This window comes from Odontesthes bonariensis, chromosome 6 (genome assembly GCF_027942865.1).
Source record: "Odontesthes bonariensis isolate fOdoBon6 chromosome 6, fOdoBon6.hap1, whole genome shotgun sequence".
NCBI lineage: Eukaryota > Metazoa > Chordata > Actinopteri > Atheriniformes > Atherinopsidae > Odontesthes > Odontesthes bonariensis.
This window is the reverse complement of record NC_134511.1, coordinates 40,389,607-40,409,061: the sequence shown is the minus strand read 5'-3', so window position 1 is coordinate 40,409,061 and position 19,455 is coordinate 40,389,607. Positions and strand designations below refer to the sequence as shown.

The following is a 19,455-nucleotide window of genomic DNA, read 5'->3' as shown; positions in this document are numbered from 1 at the left end:
TAAGGGAAGAGAAGCTTTATACCAGCATATTCAAAACCCATGAAACTTCTCTGTGTATTTACAAAAACATAATACAAGAATAAAAAAGAGAGAATGAACACGTCACAAATGGAGTCCCACATACTGCCACGAAACAGAAACATGATCCAGTTTACAAATGCATCTTCTTGTACTCCCATTTATGGCTTCAATCGAACACAAAAAACCAAACGTCTCTGTTCAGCCGTGACGGTGCATCATCAGCCCATCGCTCGGTTTGCAACTATTCTCTCCAGATTTATATTCAAATAATAATAATATCAAATACACATACAAGACAGAGGAGCTACATTTGTGAGCTGTACACTTTGCAGTAAAGGAGGGGAAAGGAGAATGTTCATAGGAATATTGAATCTTTGTACAAGATAACAATTAGTCGTGGGCACTGAAAAAAAGAGTTTAAAACATTGATCAAAAACAAGCTTGTTTTAGCTTTCTGTACCGACCAACTTTTTATATCATACTAAAATCACAGTTTAGCCGGATGACAATTCAGTATGAGCGACCAAAGTGGCTTTACAAGCCATCCATACCGACCATCTGCTTATGATGTCACTATTTCTTAATTCAATACTTTACTACAGGAGAACATGGAGGATGATATGCATGTTGCTATTGTTTCTCCAGGAAGTAAACTGAAGAATCATTTGGATCCAGATTTAAAGAAGTAGATAAAAGGGAGCCAACAAAATCCACTAATTACATCACGATGGGTTCTATTTGTTGAAACTGTTTTGCTAACCCGTTCAGATCAGAGTGCAAAGTCCCCCAAAAGTATACAATCCACGGGTTGCATCAAAACAGATGTACACAGAAAAAAACCTGTGAAACTGTTACTAACTGTAAAAGACTGGCCAGCTGTTGTGCTGGGTATTAACCCTGCCTCATCCTCACTGCTTTCTCAAAAGAATGAAGTTATCACAGACACTGATCTGACGCGACTTAAAGGGACACTACAGAACTTTGGAAAGACAAAGGCTCCAAAAGAATTATGAATATGCTGAGCTGTTTTGCTTTAACAGGTATGAGCATTAGCTTTCACTTGTCAGCTCATGTGACAAAGTTTTTGCTTTCTGTTAGAAATGACAACGTTTTACCGACTTTATGCTTTATGAGTCTTTTTTTTTTTTTAACTGTTTAGCCAAAGTTCAATCGTCTCACTTTAAGCCTTAAACAAAGGTACTTTTGTCACTGAATGTAATTTATAAATATGCACTGACGCAATTCTGGTTGTGCTGAAGTTTTTTGTAAATCCAGATTCTGTACGTGGTTCTCCTCTTTGGGTGGGACAGAATGAAAGGTCCTTTCCACGTTTACAAATGAGTTTAAAAAACATTGGAAAAACTTTACCCATAGTATAAATCAGAAAAACAATGATGGTGGTATTAAAGAGTTAGACAACCACAAATGCTGAGAGGACATCACAAGTATCTGCAGAAGCTCCAAAAAAATTATTAAAAAAAATCATGGAAACGTGACTGTGATGTCTCTTCACTTCTCCTGTGGTAATGGACGTCATTTGCAGAGAAAAAGAAAAGAAAGAAAAAAGTTGACCACTCAGGGTTAATAAATTATTCAAAAATCGTCTGGATGCTTTAGTATTCTGGCATTTCATTTTTGGATATTGGATTGTGTGATATGATGAAAAAGGCAGAAACTTCTGCCCAATGTGTGCGCGCCGTCTCAAACACACTGGATGCAAATATTCAAAGATTTCTCCTCCGGCGTGTTTTAATTTAGTTTTCTTTGTACAGTCACATGGTTGCAGGGGGAGAACTGATGTATGGAGCAGAGTCACCACTTAGAGGAAACAGGAGAGAAGAGACATGGGCAGAACCATGGAGGGGTTTGGGGTGCAGATGGGTTGTAGAAGGACGGCGACTGTCCCGGCCTGGATGACATCACATCATGTCTCTCTGCTTTTCCCTGGTCCACGACAGCTTACCGAGCTACTGCGCAAACTGCTTTCAAGTCTTCACACGCTCATGGTCATGTTTGGAGAATACTGCAGAGATAAGTTAGGGAGAGAGGAGTAAATGTGACAACTGGTGAACACTGGTAATCTCACATCACTCTAAACTACGATATAGTTATTATATTTTGAGTTACTCAATTGTAGAAATAACATCAAACATTAAAGGATAGTCAACATCTTCTCTAAAGGCTTCTTGATTTCCTATCAAAGGTTTGGCAAGACAATGGACACCATCTCTATGGTAACTAAGATGCTAGCAGCTTAGCTTGGCAAGAAGACCCCAAAACAGGGGGACACAGTCTGGCTCTGGCCCCCTAACACTCATAAATCAACGTGTTGCATCTTGTTTGTAGCCCAAAATGACTGGAGTGTTGTCGTCACTGTGAAGTTGCTCGGTAACTGCGGTCACTGTTCATTTACATGCACAGATGAGTCGAGCTACACTTAAAGTTTGACAAGGCTAATTAACTTCACTTGGTGTCCTTTTCCTTTTTCCAAGCAGGGAGGGAATCATCTGGCTAAACTATTACATCAGGAACCAAAACAACTATCAAACAACTTAGCGGGTTATATATTGCAACCTTGTCGAGCGTTGAAGTAAACAGCTTTGTGCGTTTCATACGTTCAGTTTGATTTATTCTTATTACAAATGAGTTGCATCCTGTTCTGTGGGGTTGTTTTCTTTTGTGACCGACCTCCTCGGCTTCTTCTGCTATTTCTGGGTCAGAGCCCGGGATGAGCTGTGGAGCGTGTCAGAGCCCTTCTGCAAGTTTGGTTCCAGTTGAACATATACATATGCATATGGGAATAATCTGACTCCCAACCGGATTATTAGCGTGTGTCAGTCGGATTATGAGAAATCTGATGGTTTTAAAACTGTGGCTGAACTCTTGACTTACACAATAACTTTTTGTTATTTTCATGCAAACAAACTGACTGTTTCTAGACATGTAACTTCAAACTTCATCTTTAAAATGTTTGCCATTTTTAAAAAAAATCTTACTGTTGTTTAAGAACAACTCAGAATCCATCTAAATATCCCAGAGAGTCGAGGACTTACACTTTCATTCTGAAAAGGGTTAAGGAAGTTTCCTCCCATCTCTCCATCCTCTCTGGGTGTCCCAGGTTGGTTACTCATACTTAGGTTACCAGGAGAATTCTGTTCAAAGGTAGGCAAAACATAGTTCAACAGGAACTGCCAGTTCAAAAAGCTACAAAAATCTCAGACCATCGTCTTCTCTCACCTTGGGGAGACTGTCCATGTCACCTGACCCTAAGAGGGAGAGCACAACCACATCAATGCTTGGTTTTCAAGATCTATGTGAATATTTGGGGCAACTATAACCATGAATGTAATTCCAGTGAACCACAAGTTACTTGTCCTTGTACCTAAAGATCCATTCATGTGATGGGGCTCCATTCCAGCCATTCCCCCTAATGGACCCTCGCTTCCTGCGCCCATAGGAAACTGGGAAGAACGCACACAGGAGCCAGTGATGCCCATTTAACAAAACATACAATGTCATCCAAATAAATCCCAACATAGAAGCAGTAGTTGTTTTTAATTTAAAGGACTGTTTCACCCACATAGGCTCCATAATGACTTGAAAATGTCTTACGTTTGGCCGGCTTCCACCTGGAGGGACCGTGTTTATCATTGTGTACATGTTGTCGCCAGAGTTGGTTGAATCTGATGGAACAAAAAAGGAAATATTAAAAGAACAGAAGATATTTAACATCCTACACAGAGACAAATGCAGTGCTCAGCGCGCTTACCTGCCGGACTTGGCATTATGGGGGTTCCAGGTGGCCCCCCTCCTCCTGGAGGTCCCTAAAACGAGAGTCTGGTTTTTATCACATTTATTCATGTAAAAGTAAATAATTAAATTATCCTCGTAAAACCGTTTAAACTTAAATATGCTTACCACATAACTTCCCGGAGAAGCAGAGGAGTAAGGGGTCTACAAAAACAGAGAGGGAAAACATGAGAGCGTTTGAAAAGGAAAATAAAACAAATCTAACTTTTGCTAAGAGCTCTTTGTTCCAGAACTCACAGAGTTTGAGTTTGGAGGATTTGGCCAGGGTCTGCCACCACCAGGTCCCCTGGAAGACACAAACACACATAAGTTTTCTGTTTGTTGGCAAGCGTTGTTGGTTCTGATTCATTTGGGCAAAGTTGGCAACAACAAGCTCTTCTGATGCCAAAGAAAGGTGATGGGAACAAGAAGCGGAGAAAGGAAAAAACCACCAAACAGTGAAAAGCCACCTCCGAGCTCCACAGTAAATTTTGCAGCACAAAACGGTGAAAGGTCACATGAAAGTTAAAGGCTGAGTGTGGTGGGAGATTTACGATAACGGGGCATTTGTTGCTGTCCGTCAAAGTGAGAGAAATGCTCTAAAACAAAAGGAGATTTTTCTCTCTTTTTTTTTAAACTTGAGCGTTGTACTATCCACTCTGCATGTAAGTGTGTGTTTTTGTGTTTTGGTAGATCAAACTCATTTCTATAGATATAAACTGACCACTCACATGCTCATCCCAGGCATCCCAGGACCAACCAGGGCATTCAGTGGTGGCCTCATCCCACCTCCATAACTCTAAAACCACAAAATGTACATTTAATTATGTCTACAGGAGAGCTACTGAAAACACTGTCTCTGTCCATCTGATCATTTTAACGCGTACCTGGGGCCCGAGTGGTACCATGCCTCTGGGTGGAGTCATCCTCTGCATTGGTCCTCCCATATTTGGATGTCCTGAAACACAAGAAAATTTATCATGAATCTTGTTTTCCCTACTGTGAGCAAGACAGCGGGAAAAGCCCTCCCACTTTTTAAGAAAATGAAGCACAAGGTCCTCAATTTTAATTTAGTAAGTAACTTGAGTTGATCGAATTGCTGCCTAAACATGCTTCCAAGCTTTTACTCTTTGAATCACTGAATGATTTTTGATTGTTGTTTTGGCTAATTTATATTTCGTTATGATCGTATTCTACAAAACTGATTCTTGTGAGTTTATTTCTTTCTTTTCCTTTTTCTTTCAAAGCCCAGCTCGCAGTGCGGCTGGAGGAAGGGCAAGGCAGCCCGGTCTGAAGTTTTACTCCCAACTTATAGCTCTCTTCTGATGGATTGCCATGACATTTCATTTTTCATGGTTGACAGAGGATGTAAAAGACGGGTTAACTTTTTGTTTTGGTTTGGTACAATATTTGTATGGTTCACAGGAGGGAGCATGGCTTGTACACTCAGTCTCAATGTAAATTTTTTTCCCAGGCACTGATCTCATTAAAATGACCAGAAAAAAAGACTTTGTGTTGGTGTGTACCGGCGTCTGTGTGTACCTTGCTGTCTTGTGGGATCCATCCCACTGGGTAACATTGGCTGGCTACCTGGAACTCCTCCAAGTCCCTACAAAGGGAATAAGATCCAACGCTCACATTATCATGGCTGTCACATGGACTAAATGTATTGATACGATCCTGCAGCTGTCAGTGTGGGCCTCACCTGATTCGGTAATCTGAGGGGCGGTCTGGGTCCTCCGGGGTATCGAGGTGACATAAATGGCTGAAAAACAGGTAAGTATAGCTTTTAAGTAAATACACAAACCAACAAATGAGCCTGATAGAAAAAAAAAAACATCTCAACAAAGGGCTGGGTTTTAAAGCCAGATGATAAATGTAATTGTTTTTCAAGACGGTTTTAAAAGAAATCTTAAGAGTTGTAGAAACTGTGTGTGTGTGTGTGGGGGGAGGGGGGGGGGGTGCTTTTCACTTTTCAAAAACAGGAAACCAGCACGACCCACTGGATGTGAGGCTTCGGGCTCATTTTCCTCTGGCAGCAGTAGAGTGGGAAGCTGACCGCATTTTCATTGGACAAAGTTTATGGAAAAAAAGAGACGGAACAAAGGATGACGTATATCTAATAGTGATGTCAGCGCGTGTGTGAACTGCGTGGAATTTGAGAGCGTGTGCCCGGAGTGCTTTTGCAGCTGTGAGTGGGTTCTCACTCGTCCTCAACACCGACAGGAGCAATGCTGTTGCTATTTCTGCTGAACTAATCTCACTCTGGAGTGCAGAGGACGCAATACCCCAACCGTCCACTAGAGAGCAATGGTTCTCTTCCTTTGATCATTTCTTTGACCGTCCTCATGCTGCATCACAGAAGGAAAACAGCTCCCCGAATGTTTGTCCATGCAAGAAATATAACGACCTAAAACCTTATCCATGTAAACAACTGAACACAAAGTGGGAAGGAATGAGTCCATGAAAGCAGAAACTGTAAATACTATTTGTTATCTGGATTATTTTTGGCAATGATGTGCAGTTAATTACAGAACGTGGCTTTGCAGATACTCTCTGATCTGGTCCACACACGGATACCAGAATGAAAAACCAACAATCTGGTAGCGGTTGCATTTTCACTGTTGAGTCTAAACAAAGCCGTGTCTTGAGGAAGCAATTGATCTTCTGTTCAAGTCATGTTTAAGTTTTTGAACACGGCACCAAGAAAATGTCTTGGAAGGCTATTGATCTTTGTGTCAGACGCGAGTGTCTGAATTCGACGGATAATGGCAGTTAATCAATGTACAACAGGAAGAGTTCTTCAGAAATTATGTGGGGCAATGCAGCATGTGGGTGTTTTCGTCTGCCTTGGATTTATTTCTCATGTCAGGTTCTTTTCTCTCCATGTTTTGGTGCGCCCACGCGCAGAAAAAGGCAGACTCTATTTCTCCCATTTCTCTCAGTTTTCAGTGTGTTATGTAGCATTTTGTGCACGTAAAAGATCTGCAAACTTACAAATCTTAAAGAGAATGAAAAGGGAGTTACTTGGAGAAGATGAAGTGACTGAAAGGCTTTGCCTGTCGTCAACTGCATCATCTAAAACCCTTTTTTTTGTGTGTTTCAGGGTGAAAGTGACAAAAGGAACCACAAAAAGCTGCATTGATGTAAAAAATAAAGATGTTTATTCATTTATTGGTTAGCAGTTGTGTTGTGATAAAAAACCTCCAAACATAATGTGGCTTTTTATGTCTCAGTGGGTGACCTGTCTGAGGAACAGCTTCGTCAATTAAATGCCCTTGAACGTAAAAAGAAAAATAACAATGTGAAATATTTAGAATGATTTAATACATTAAATAATCTCAATGGTGTGTGTGTGTGTGTGTGTGTGTGTGTGTGTGTGTCTGTCTCAAAGTGCATACCTGAAAGAATCCTGGAGGAACGGGCCCCACTGGCATGCCCTCTCCTGGGGGAAGGTTCCCGAGGACGGGGCTCGGGGCTGCTGAAGCACTCTGAAGGGGGAGAACACGCACAAAAACAAAAAGAGTTGGTCACAAATCTCTGACTCGTTTGCAACTTGACAATCTCAACACATTCCTGCTCATTAGTGGTGCAACACACCTCTGGTTTGGTGCTGTAAAACTTTACATTTGAGGTACTTTATTTGGGTATTTCCATTTGATGCTGCTTTCTGATTTGACTTATTACAGGTCAGTGATATCTTGTTTTTTCCCCACAAACAATACTTGACAGCCAAGTAATCTTTTGGATCAAGATATCAAATGTGTTGCATTGTAAATGATTACATTATCGACAGCAAAGGACTGAATAGTTACTTAAACCTTCATTCATCAGTAGCTATTACAATATTATACTTTTCTATACAGCAAATATTCTATTCTATGTGCTGGAGAGTACTTGCAATTAATTATCTTTATAAAACAGTGATGTTGTTTTTCCTTGACTGCATCTATGCTGTACAGTCAACAAAACTAGTAATAAACTCACAAATGATGGAAAACAAGAGCCACAGAAACAACGAAACATCAATGAAATGGGCATTCCAAGGGTCTTCCCCATCACTTCCCTGCTCTCTCTCCCTCAGTGGGATATTTCCTGTTTCTGCAGATGCCCAGCTTTGCTGCTCCAGGTTTATTTTTACACATTGTGTTTTTTGTTGTGCTTGTCCCAGACGGGTGGCGCTGGATCATTTCAGCAGGGCCTCTGTCTGCTTCCTGTGGTATTGTGCTGCGAACCCCACGTTACATTACCACCCAACACTGGCCTCTCCCTCATCCTCTTAAGGAATACAGAGCAGACATCATGCAGTGTGGGAGAGTGTGCATCTATATACATGTTAATCTGTGGAGAGTGAGCATATAAAACTAGGACTTTTGCATTCGGGTCTATTTTGTCGTAACATCTGCCCACTCCGTGTTCTGTTTTTCTGATCTTTTTCCTCACTTTCTCTCCCTGTCTGAAGGCTGGGTGTACAGAGCTCCTGAGAAATTCACCCACGGCCTCTGAAGTTTTCGCCAGCTGACTTTTTAGGTCAGACAGGGACAAGGTTTAATCAGAGCTGAGATAAAAGCAGGCTGACGACACCCCTGCATCCTCCGCTGCGCCACCATCGCTATTCCCTGAGCCGCCCTCGGTCTCCTTCACATCTCCCCATCATTAATGTTCGGCAACAAGGAACAGGACGCGCTGCAGCTTTTAGGTTCCATGTGCTGCTGCACACACAGCCTGCGTTTGTCTCAGCAGATGAATGTACAGATGGAGATTGTGTCTCCGTGGTTCAGCAATGAGAGAGTGGATTTGGTTTGTTTATATGTGTTTCCACAGAGTGTGCACCATCATGCACGAAATCGAGTGTTTTTTCTTTCCCCACTCCCTCCTCGCACCCTGGATTACCCAGAATGCCTTTTCTCCCTGGCAGCCTGGAAGTCTGCTGAGTTCGCCTTCACGCACAGAGAAAGAGGGAGGGAAAGAGGAGAAAAGAGGACAAAGCGGAGATTACGAGTGTGTTCGTGCGTGCGGCAGTGAGTGTGTACGCGCAAGACCAGAAAAACCAGGCGAGGGAAAAAAAAATCTACCTGACCTGCTGACAAAGCAGCATTTTCTACACACTGCAACAAGAAAATAAATAAATAAATAAGCAAATAAAAAACAACATGCCAGGATACCTCCCAGCCCCCAAACCAGGAATTCATTCCATCAAAGGAAAGGACAACTTCTAACAACTTCTATGAGAGCTCAGACTGAGTCAAAGGGCATTCAAATCATAATGAATAACAATGAGAAGGATTTTTAGAATACACTTCATTTCTTGTTCTTTCTTAAAGCTCTGCTGAGTCACATGGTTTCAGTAGTGATGCTTGTGTACAATTTGTACAGTGAAGCCTAATTTGGTTTCTTACTGACTGATGAGAGGAATGTGGTAAATATGAAGCCAAAGCCAGAGGTCGCTCTTCTTAGTTTGACACGTGAAAGACAGCGAGAAAAGAAAAACAAAAAAGCTTGGCTGTAACTTGCTAGCACATCTAAAGCTCACTAATTCATGTCAGATTACATCTGTTCAACCTCTGTGAAAATGAGTAAAAATTATGGGTGACCATAAGAGACTCAGGATGAACCAGGATTTGGTACCTTTGGGCAGACCGAAATCAGAAGATTCATCATCAAACTTTTTCCAAATTAAAAATGAAGAAAAAAGTACCAACTTAGCACATTTCACAACAAAAAAAGTCAAATAATTCCTTTAAATTAGCACCTGTTCAAATTAAAAAAAGTAGTGACAGTGATTCAAAAGCACATCGTTTGTTGTGACATTGTTCGTTTCTTAGATATTATCTAAGTTTGTTGTAATAAATGATAAAATAAGTATCGAATAACAAATTAAATAACTATTGTTACTAACCTAAAAAAGTCAAGCTGCATTACAAAACAGCCTCAAAGCAATTTTGTAGGCTTGAAAAGCAGTCGGTGCACGTTAGGAGCACGACATCACGGTACAGTATTTAGAATTCAAAACGCTTATGACTAACACATAAGATACTCATCTGAAGAAATGGTCATAGCCCTCTTAACAACTTAGCATTACTGAAATAACTGGAGTTGAATCAATCATGAGAATGTTTCAACATCTATACCTCTAGTTCTAATTAAAAAACTATGCAGCCACTCATAGTCATGAGATCACTGGACCTCACCTGATGGGAAGTGAGTGTAAATGCAATACTGTGCAAATACCAATTACAAAAAGCTGTTGTAAAAAATGTAAAAAAACCAGACAGAATGCAATGCTCTGCAAATCACATAAACTACTTTATTCACGATACAAGATAGAAAACGTGTCAAAGTTGAAAGTGAGACATTTAACTATTTCATGAAAAATATGAGCTCATCCTGAGTTTGATGGCAGCAAAACATAGAAAAAAATAAAAAGGTTTGAACAAGAGCCACAAAAGGCTAAAAAGAAACTGCTGGTGGAACATGTTGCAACTAATCAGACTAATTGGCGACAGGTCAATATGATCGCTGGGTATAAAAAGACCACCTTAGAGAGGCAGAGTCTCTCAAAAGTAAAGATGGGCAGAGGTTCAGAAATCTGCAAATTGTGGAGGGATTTCAGAATATTTTTCCTTAATGTTAAATTGCGAGGACTTTGAATCTTCTACTATTATCTATTATCCAGCATATAATATCATCAAAAGATTGAGAGAACCTGAGAAACCTGAGAAAGCTCATTTAAAATGGACCGAAGCAAACAGGATAACTGTTCTGTGCTCAGATGAATCAAAAATGAAATTCTTTTTGGAAATAATGGAAGCCTGCTCCTCTGGACTAAAGACTAGAGGGGGCATCCAGCTTGTTATGAGGCCTCAGTGTAAGAGGCTGCATCTCTGATGGTATGAGGGTGCATTTGTGCCTATGGAACTGGCAACTTGCACAGCTGCAGTGGCACCACAATATCAATGCTGAGAGGTATGTAGAGGTTTTGGAGCAACATATGCTCCTTTCCAGATGCCTTTTTCAGGGAAGACCTCACATAATTCAGTAAGACGACGCTAAACCGCATACTGCATCTATTACAACAGCACGGCTTTGCAGTAGGAGAGTCCAGCTGCTGGACTGACCCGTCTGCGGTCGAAACCTTTCACCAGCTGAAAACGTTTGGCACATCATGAGACACAATATACAACAAAGAAGAACCAGGACTGTTGAGCTGCTAGATTCCTTTATCGGACAAGAATGGGTCAACAGTCCCCTCCCAAAGGTCCAGCAACTGGGCTCAACCTTTACGGACTGCTGGGTTTCCACAGTGGTAAACATTGCCCTGTCCCTGCTTTTTTGAGACGTGTTGCTGCCATCAAATTGAAGATGAGCAAATATTTTTCACGAAATAGTAAAAAAATAACTTACTTTCAAAATGTGTTTTTTTTCATGTTTTATGAGATTTGCAAATCATTGCAGTCTGTCTTCAGCTCAAATTTTACAAAGTGCCCAAACTCTTTTGGAACTGAGGTTAGCTGCAACAATGCAGTTAACCTGCAGTAAAGCAGGAAATGAGTATTTAACGCTCTTGGTCATTCAAACACTACAGTGAATTACTCTGAATGGGACTTGTTAAATCCTTGTTTGCCAGTTTAAATACGGACTCCTAGCCAAGCTCAACGTATTCAAGCACTTAACCTGCGATGATTCAAATGGCCCAAAGATTGTTACACATTGTTTCCACCTCTCACACATCAGTGTTTGCCCTTTTCAGACAAGGATAAAGTAAGAGGTCTTGCGGAGTATTCAGCTGGTGGTTGTACTCATACGAGTATGAAAGTGTACATAATTGTGTGAATGTATCTTTCAGCAGAGTTGATCTAGAGGTACATGAGCTCTGACTGAGCTTTAACAAAATAAAAACTGCTGATGCTTTTTATCACACCTCTGATCTAAACTGTAAGGCCCATCATAGTACCATCATTCTTCCCAAAATTAAAAAAAAATAAATCAGCTCTTCAGTAAAATCAAACCTATCTTTATTTTTGTACAGAATTCATTTCAATCAAGCAAGTCATGTTCAGGAGTGAGGCACAAGAGCCTCACTTTGCTTCCCACCTGAGCCCCTTTAGGATGTCTAAGATGTATTTTTTTGTTGTATTTCAGAAATCATGATTGACGTATGCGTGGGTTCTCTCCAGGTACTCTGGCTTCCTCCCACTATCCAGAAACATGCGTTTCAGGTTAATTGGTGATTCTAGATTCTGCATAGAAGTGTGCGGATGCATGGTTGTTTGTCTCTGTGATGGACCACCGACCCATCCAGGGGGGACCCCGCCTCTTGCACAATGGCAGCTGGGATAGCCTCCAGTCAACCAACAAACCCCGAATTAGATTAGTCAGGTATAGAAAATGAATGGATGGACGGAAATGTACGATTTCACATCTCTGTCCACAATCTAGGGAGAGATCCAGAAAGACTTTATTGAATTCTAACGATTCAGACACACAGTTCTTTAAATCCCACATCATGAAAACTTTTGATTTCAAAGCTCACCAAATAGTTTTGCGATGCACCTAAAATAATGTTCTACTCCATGATCCCTACATTCTAGCTTTCTAACCAAAAGGTGTTTGCGATGAAATTCAAGGCAGATGAGCAGCACGCACATGAGCTCAGGTGAATACCTGCGTCTCAAGGCCAAAGGATTTGTTTAATAAATGATTCATAATAACACCGTCCAGCAGACCATTACATTACACAGGACATGTAGAATTAAACTGAGAGTAATGCACAGCCTAAATGCGCACTATAAAGTTTCCAAAAAAGAGTTAAATAAGATGTTTGTTGTTGAGGGAATCCGTGCACTTCTATCTCCAGTGTGCACAGATCATTTCAAATGCAAGCAACAAAAACAAATGTTCAATTTGGGCAAATGCAGTGACAATCAAGCTGGTTGTTGTGTCTTAACTCTAGACCAGAGCTATATAAGTCAATAAGCAAATTCATTTAAGTTTAAGGTCAAACTGTTCAATGCCATTAGAGAACAGCACATAATGCATCGCGGCTTGCAAAACTATTAACCCCCCTTGGCATTTTTCCCATTATCTGCGTTCAAACTTGTAATGCAAATGGATTTTTGGGGAGATTTTAAGTAAAAAAAAATCTTTAAAAAAGAAAAAGCCCTTTAACCCATGCTACTATATTTCCATCCCCTATGAAGAAAACCAAGAGGGGAGCTTCTGTAGGAACTACCTGGTGCTTGACCCCCCCTGGCTTGTTAGATGGCCACATCTGGCCCATGCACAGGAAACACAAGAAAATCACACTAGTGTTGGACTGTATACCGATACTAGAAAGGTATCATGATACCCTGACGCAAAAAACGATACGATACTTTATTTTTTTAGCATCGATACTTCTCTTAAAATAACGTTCTGTGTCTGTGCAGCGAGCCGCGCCAAGTCTGTCATTCTCCGGTCTCCAGAAGTAGCGACTGTAGGCTATTCTTACCATAGAGCCTTTATCATTCTCAGCTGGTTAGCTTATATTATATATTATATTAATATATTATGAAAGGGCATGTTGTTCACGCTAGTAATGTTGACTTAAGCATAACTTGCAAACGCTATTTAATATTCTATCAGTTCTGGTAATGTCATGGCATATATGCCGTTTAGTTAATAATTATTTCTAGGTGGACATTTCAAATAAGTGATTCAGAGGTTGAGAGACAGTGTAAGTGGGATTTCATTGTTCATGAGGAAAGCAATAATTTTATTTTTGTTAAAACATGTCCAGTAACTATTTATTTTGGCTATTATATATCTTTAATTATTTATTTTGAGTGTAAAGGTTGAAATACTTCACTGCAGTTCTCTGACGTATGTTTATCCACCACAGTGTAATGGCATATACCATGTAGTGGCATGTTTTGTTTTTGTTTAAAATAAAATAGTATTTTAAATATGTAAGTCAGTCATTAATGTGTTCACTGTTCAAACGTTGATACTGGACAGAAAAGTAGCTTGTTAAGCAAAAGCCGTCTGCTAACAGAGGAGGTTGTGCTCATACTTGCTCTGTAGTAATTTGCTCAAACAGCAGAAAGGAGCAAGCTGCTGAAAATGAAACCATAGTGAGACCGAGCTGGACCATTATTCATCTTTTTTCCAGATTTTTGCCGTGGTATCGGTTCAGTATCGAGTATCGAAGTATTTATGGAAGGTATCGTATCGAAGTCAAAATTTTGGTATCGGAACAACACTAACCCTCTTATTTTGGGATGATGAGAGGTGTAGGGATTGCACCAGCTATAGCCTTTTCCTTATTTTCATTTTAATCACATCTGACCAGAGCACCTTTTTTACAAATATTTAGCCAATCTCCCACATGCTTCAGGCAAACTTTTCTTTTTTTTCGGACCGGTCTTCTGTAAAGTTCCCACAGACAGATACACATCTCCACTGTGGAGATTTCCAGCTCCTTCAGGGTTACCATGTCCGGTCTGTCCACTATTATTCATTTCCCCTCACTGCATGTCATCAATTTCGACCCCCACCCCACCAAAAAAGGGAACAATGCCAAGGGGGATGAAAGCCATTGTACAATTGTTTCTTATTGGATGAAGCTTCTCTTACTTTATGTATGGAAAATGGTCAAAACATGCTGTGCTCATCTATACAACACACACACACACACACACATACACACACAAAAGAAAAAAAAAGAAGCCGAGATATTTAGTGCAATTTATACCACAGCTCACTACTCCACAAGTTAATTTGACTTTACTCCATACTACATTCACGGTACACTAATCCAATCACACTACAGGGCTCAGTAATACCTAATGAGATAACTTCCAAACTCCTTCATCCCTCTATGTTTACAGATTGTGTCCCACACTAATGTGTGTGCCCGATACATGAGCACTTTGTGTGTGTGTAGGTGGGGAGTCATTTTCATTCAATACTGCAGAGACTGAGAGAGACACGTGAGTGGAATCTCAAAAGACAGTCTGTGCCCATCTTCTCTCCCTGTCTGAGCTGGTATTGCTCGCTGTCTGCTTCCTCCACTTCTCGTCTCTCTCTCTCAGGTATGAAACCCACTCCATTTCATCTCTTGTCTTCATATACCTTCCTATTAGTGTAACAATGCGTCTTCTTTCCCTCACAAACAGGCAGGGAGAGTTAAACCATGGACATCTCACTATTTTGATGTCCATAAGCTATCATAAGCACACAAATGAGCCTTGTTGTTGTGTCTGGTGTGAAATCTATTCTGTGCAATGTAGTTTATTACAAACACACCGTCCAGCTGCAGTAACCAAATGTATACATTAATCCAAAGGTAATCCAAGAAAAACAGTTTAGAAAATGTGGCATGCTCTATATTAGGTACATACAGTATAAAGAAAACACAAAGATTTTTACAGATTTTTTTTGAAGGCAGACATATCACAGCATTTATTTGGGTGTGTGAAGTCAATACCACCTCAAAAGAACTGAGGAGCTTTGTTTTTGGCCGCCTTGGTTTGAAAACATCTTCCAGTGATTCATTTTTACATCCCCAGCTCAGGGTGGAAATATCCAGCCTTCTCATCTGTATCTCAAACCGACTTCACATCACGCTGCGTCCGGTTGCCTCAAAAGGCCAGCAAAAAGGCTTAGGAGCTAAATTTGGATATTGGGCATTATGAAACATAAAATAAGACAAATGAAGCCTGAACTGAGCAGCTAAAACACCATGTGGAGCAAAAATGGGAACACATTTCACTTTCAGGACTACAGGAGCCAGTCTCCTCGGCGGTATTGTTAAAAGAAGAGATGATGCAACACAGTGGTAAACACACTCGTACTTTTTTAAAAACACACTGTCATTGAATTGAAAATAAGCAGGTCCACTTTGAAAAAAAAAACATGAACGTTTCTGCATTTGAGTTGTTGCCTTTGTACAATTCATGAATAAATAAAGTTTAAGTGATTTGCAAATCATTGCATTTTGTGTAGCCGTTTTAGGGAACTGATTAAGGTGGGTCCTATATTTTTTTAATCATTTGATTACCTGTTCTAAATGCGCAAAAAGAAAGAGAAATGCTTGTCATGAATTCTAAAAGCCAAGGTGACATCCAGCTCCTCTCGCTTTATCCATGGGTTAGTCTTTCTAAATGTTTAGGAGCCTCCGTGCACATGCTTTAAAAGAAGAGTGTGTCATATTGACATCACTGCCAATCAGAACAGAAATGCCCATGGCCATTTGATGTTGTGAATTATAGCCTTACAGGCTACACTGCAGACAAAAGCCAGATGTCAGTAGATGTTGGGGGCTTTTTTGTCCATTGTGATTGGGGCTTAGTGACTCTATAGGTTTAAATCTGCAGGGGTATGGACGGGTTAGCACTATGGCTCAAGGCCACCTGAGGTACATCAGGATCTCCACACTACACAGGAAGGAACTGCATCCCTCCTCCCTCTCCCTCTTTTCCACTCCATCCTCTAAAATGCCATTAGTCCACTTCCTGAATAGGAGAGGGGAGAATGGAAAGAAGAGATGCTACCATTCTGCATGACACACTCTCTCACATGCATGCAGTAACAAAGACGCACTCATTCACATAACCCAGCTATTCAGGCACAAGGGCAGAGATGGACAGAAAGAAGTTTACATTCAAAACCTTTTCATGGTGAGACTGATCAACACATGCCACAGTCCGATTATAAGCCACCCTCTGGTCCTGAAAAATGCCTCTCTCAACAAAAACTCGCCATATGGGACACTACTAAAACACAGTGGCAAGTGGGAAAAAGTGCTCTCTCTATTCTATCATCGCAGAAGAATATGGCTGTTCAGCCATATTGTACAACAGTAATCAAGTCCAAGCTGAGACTAAGGACTGCTTAAGCTAACTTAAGCTGTGCTACACCCCAAATCCTTCATTACCAAGTTCATGTTTCAAGTCCAAAACAGGTCTCAAGTCTGTGGTGAATTGTCAAAAAGCAACTCTTTAAAATATATATATATATATCACAGCCCTTTGCCTAAAGTGACACCAAACTCCTGTTAAAAACAGAAACAGTCTGTAATATCCAGCTGCATATTATGTGCCAAACTAAACATGAATGAACAGCTGTATGGGAAACCCAGCCGAGGTGAAATATTCTGAAATATTTCTGCACTGAACTATATTATTCCACTACGTCATAATATCACAACATCCCATTATAAAGCTACATTAAAATCAGCATCATCCAAACTGTGACTGTGCTGCCTAACATGTTAGTAAAAAAAGTAAAAAACAGGTATATAAGAGCATTTTTGGCCAAATGAACAGTATCATTCTACAAGCTGATGACTGAACTCGATGTTTGAAGTTTGAGAACATTTTTACAATAACTACTAAACACTGTGTTCATTTAAATCTTTGCAATCTTCATCATACTCAGTGACACATTATCGTGCAAAACACTACTACTGATTACCTGGTAAAGTGGAGGCATGGTGCTAATCTACTGGGCCTCACTGCGAACAGGTATGGTGAAATGAACTGCACAGGGGGGGGCAGTGAAAGGGGGTCACTGGTTGTGTGTCTGTTATCACTGATGTCATTATCGAACCTTGTAAGCATCCCAGAGGCTGTAAGGAGCTATGTGAGAGGGAGCGACAGGTTGATGCACTGTCAGATACTAATGCAGAGCTGAAAATGATAGTCACTTTGTTGCTGGGGAGTCACTTTTCCCGCTTCTATGGTACGTGTTTTAGCGACACTCGAGGAGATAAGGGAGATGGACTGAACACAGAGGAAAAACAACACAAGCGGATTTAAATGTCACAGCTGGAGATGAAGAGAAGGCAATATCAAGGTCTTGCACCTGAGAGATCATTGCAAAGGCTTGATATTGATTTTACAGAAATCCACAGATCATGCGACATTTAATGGAGGCACAGAAATCATTTTAAAGCACTTTGAAATGCAATTGCAAAGACAGGAAATACTAAATTAGAAAATCAGCAGAATTGTTGATAGTGAGACTTACGGCCAAAGGGACAAGTACTGAGAAGTTTTCATGTCTTGTGGTCCTTCCAGTGCTAGAAGGCTAGACACAAGAGACAACAGGAGATAAGAATATGGGTGTCTACAACAGCAAAAAGCCACAGGGGTTAGTTGGAGTCAAAGCGATAAGGTGCCAGTCCGATTGTGTCAGCATTCTCTGTCCCTGCGCAGCTCGCCACCACTTCCACAGCTCAATCTCTGGGTCGCTCACCATGATCTCTTTCACTCGCGTAACCTGTGAGGCTGCTGCTGTGAAAACCTATGTGGGATTTCAATAACGTTTCACCAAAATGGGTCAGGGAAGACTGGATGTTAAAAAACACAGTGTGCAGTGTGAAAAAAAAAGGAAAGTTAGTTCACTGTGACTGATTTCATGCTGAAACATTTCATTACAGTCTGTTGTGAGTACAGATATTAGAAAAAATATCATATTTAGCCCCAGTCAGAGTCAAACAGAAAAAAAAAACTTGCTCAGATAGGAATAGTACAGAAACTGAGCCCGCTTTTTTTAAATATTCATAATAAATGAGAGCAACTAGGGTTACTTTCCCCACATACTCGCACCTTCTTGTCTCTCCTGCCCTGGTCAAACCTCTCCCCTCCGCCCTGCAGCACAGCCTCATCTTTGCCCTGGCCTAATGTAGAGCAGCAAAGCGTGCATATATCAACACCGCACAAACACGGCACCTTGGCATGTCTAAACACGCATTTGACATGACTCAGCGTAATACACCAGTGGAAAACACACTCCTCTGAGACCAGCATGCAACAGGCCAAAAGAAGAGGAAGCAACTGACGTAAAGAGGAATGTGGAGGGCAGGGGAACAGGGGCAGAGAGAGGCAGAGGGAGTGAGGAGTGGAAAAAAACTGCTGATCTGAGAGAGACAGGACGAAGCAGTGTGGAGAGTGAGGGGAACAAGCAGGGGAAATAATGAGAATCATTCTATTGATTTGTTTTTTTTACAGAAATGCTTTGATGTACACTGTTTAACACTGAAATTTAATCTGTTTATTTTTAGCAATTGTTGCAGATCGTGACGATCTTTTCCATCTCTGCTGGACCCTATGGAAATTCCCATTCTTTTTGTCCCCTGTCTCCCTCCTCACTTGGCTCACTCTCCATTGCCATGGCAATGATGTTACAGTGAGTCACCTCCACAGCTCCCTCCTCCTCAGCACCGCCAAGAAGGAACATGGGAGAGAGTAAGAGAGACGGACAGCAAGACATGGACGGAGACAAAGAAAGAGAGGGAGGATTGGGGGGGCACAGTTTCCCTGGAAACAGGGTGCGGGGGTCTCTCCCTAACCCTTATTGGCTCTCTACTGGATGGAGTCAGCTTCTTACCCACAATACTTGGAGCCAACAGAGTTTCTGTTTCTAGGTTGTTTCTATCCACTCTCTCTGCCTGTTCAAATGCATGCAAGCACAGACAAACTGGTCAAATTCACTTTTGCATTTCATGCTACTGACTCAAGCTTTCCATCCTCAGATAGTTTGGTGCTTCTCAGATAATAAAACATCAGTCCCAACATATTTTTTTGGGGTGTTTTGCAGCTGCTAATCTGAGCAAATATTGAATCTGCAAAACTTTAAGTATAATTTACAGTAAACAACTAA

General features: G+C 40.9%; 1 protein-coding gene across 2 annotated transcripts in view; it reads right to left on the bottom strand.

The window, feature by feature from the left end:
* Positions 1 to 19,455, bottom strand: part of LOC142382678 (single-stranded DNA-binding protein 2) — a 59,893-nt gene continuing 40,438 nt past the window's right edge. The window contains exons 5-18 of one of the 2 annotated variants that reach the window (XM_075468793.1): positions 17,821 to 17,880; positions 7,212 to 7,301; positions 5,516 to 5,575; positions 5,353 to 5,419; positions 4,698 to 4,768; positions 4,542 to 4,609; positions 4,069 to 4,117; positions 3,940 to 3,975; positions 3,791 to 3,845; positions 3,634 to 3,704; positions 3,404 to 3,482; positions 3,259 to 3,287; positions 3,075 to 3,173; positions 1 to 2,044 (exon numbers count right to left, since the gene is read on the bottom strand). In XM_075468793.1, coding sequence (XP_075324908.1) covers positions 2,015 to 2,044; positions 3,075 to 3,173; positions 3,259 to 3,287; positions 3,404 to 3,482; positions 3,634 to 3,704; positions 3,791 to 3,845; positions 3,940 to 3,975; positions 4,069 to 4,117; positions 4,542 to 4,609; positions 4,698 to 4,768; positions 5,353 to 5,419; positions 5,516 to 5,575; positions 7,212 to 7,301; positions 17,821 to 17,880 — 864 coding nt within the window. In that variant the 3' untranslated portion in view covers positions 1 to 2,014. The remainder of the gene's footprint in view (positions 2,045 to 3,074; positions 3,174 to 3,258; positions 3,288 to 3,403; positions 3,483 to 3,633; positions 3,705 to 3,790; positions 3,846 to 3,939; positions 3,976 to 4,068; positions 4,118 to 4,541; positions 4,610 to 4,697; positions 4,769 to 5,352; positions 5,420 to 5,515; positions 5,576 to 7,211; positions 7,302 to 17,820; positions 17,881 to 19,455) is intronic. The other variant, XM_075468794.1, reaches the window with a different exon arrangement.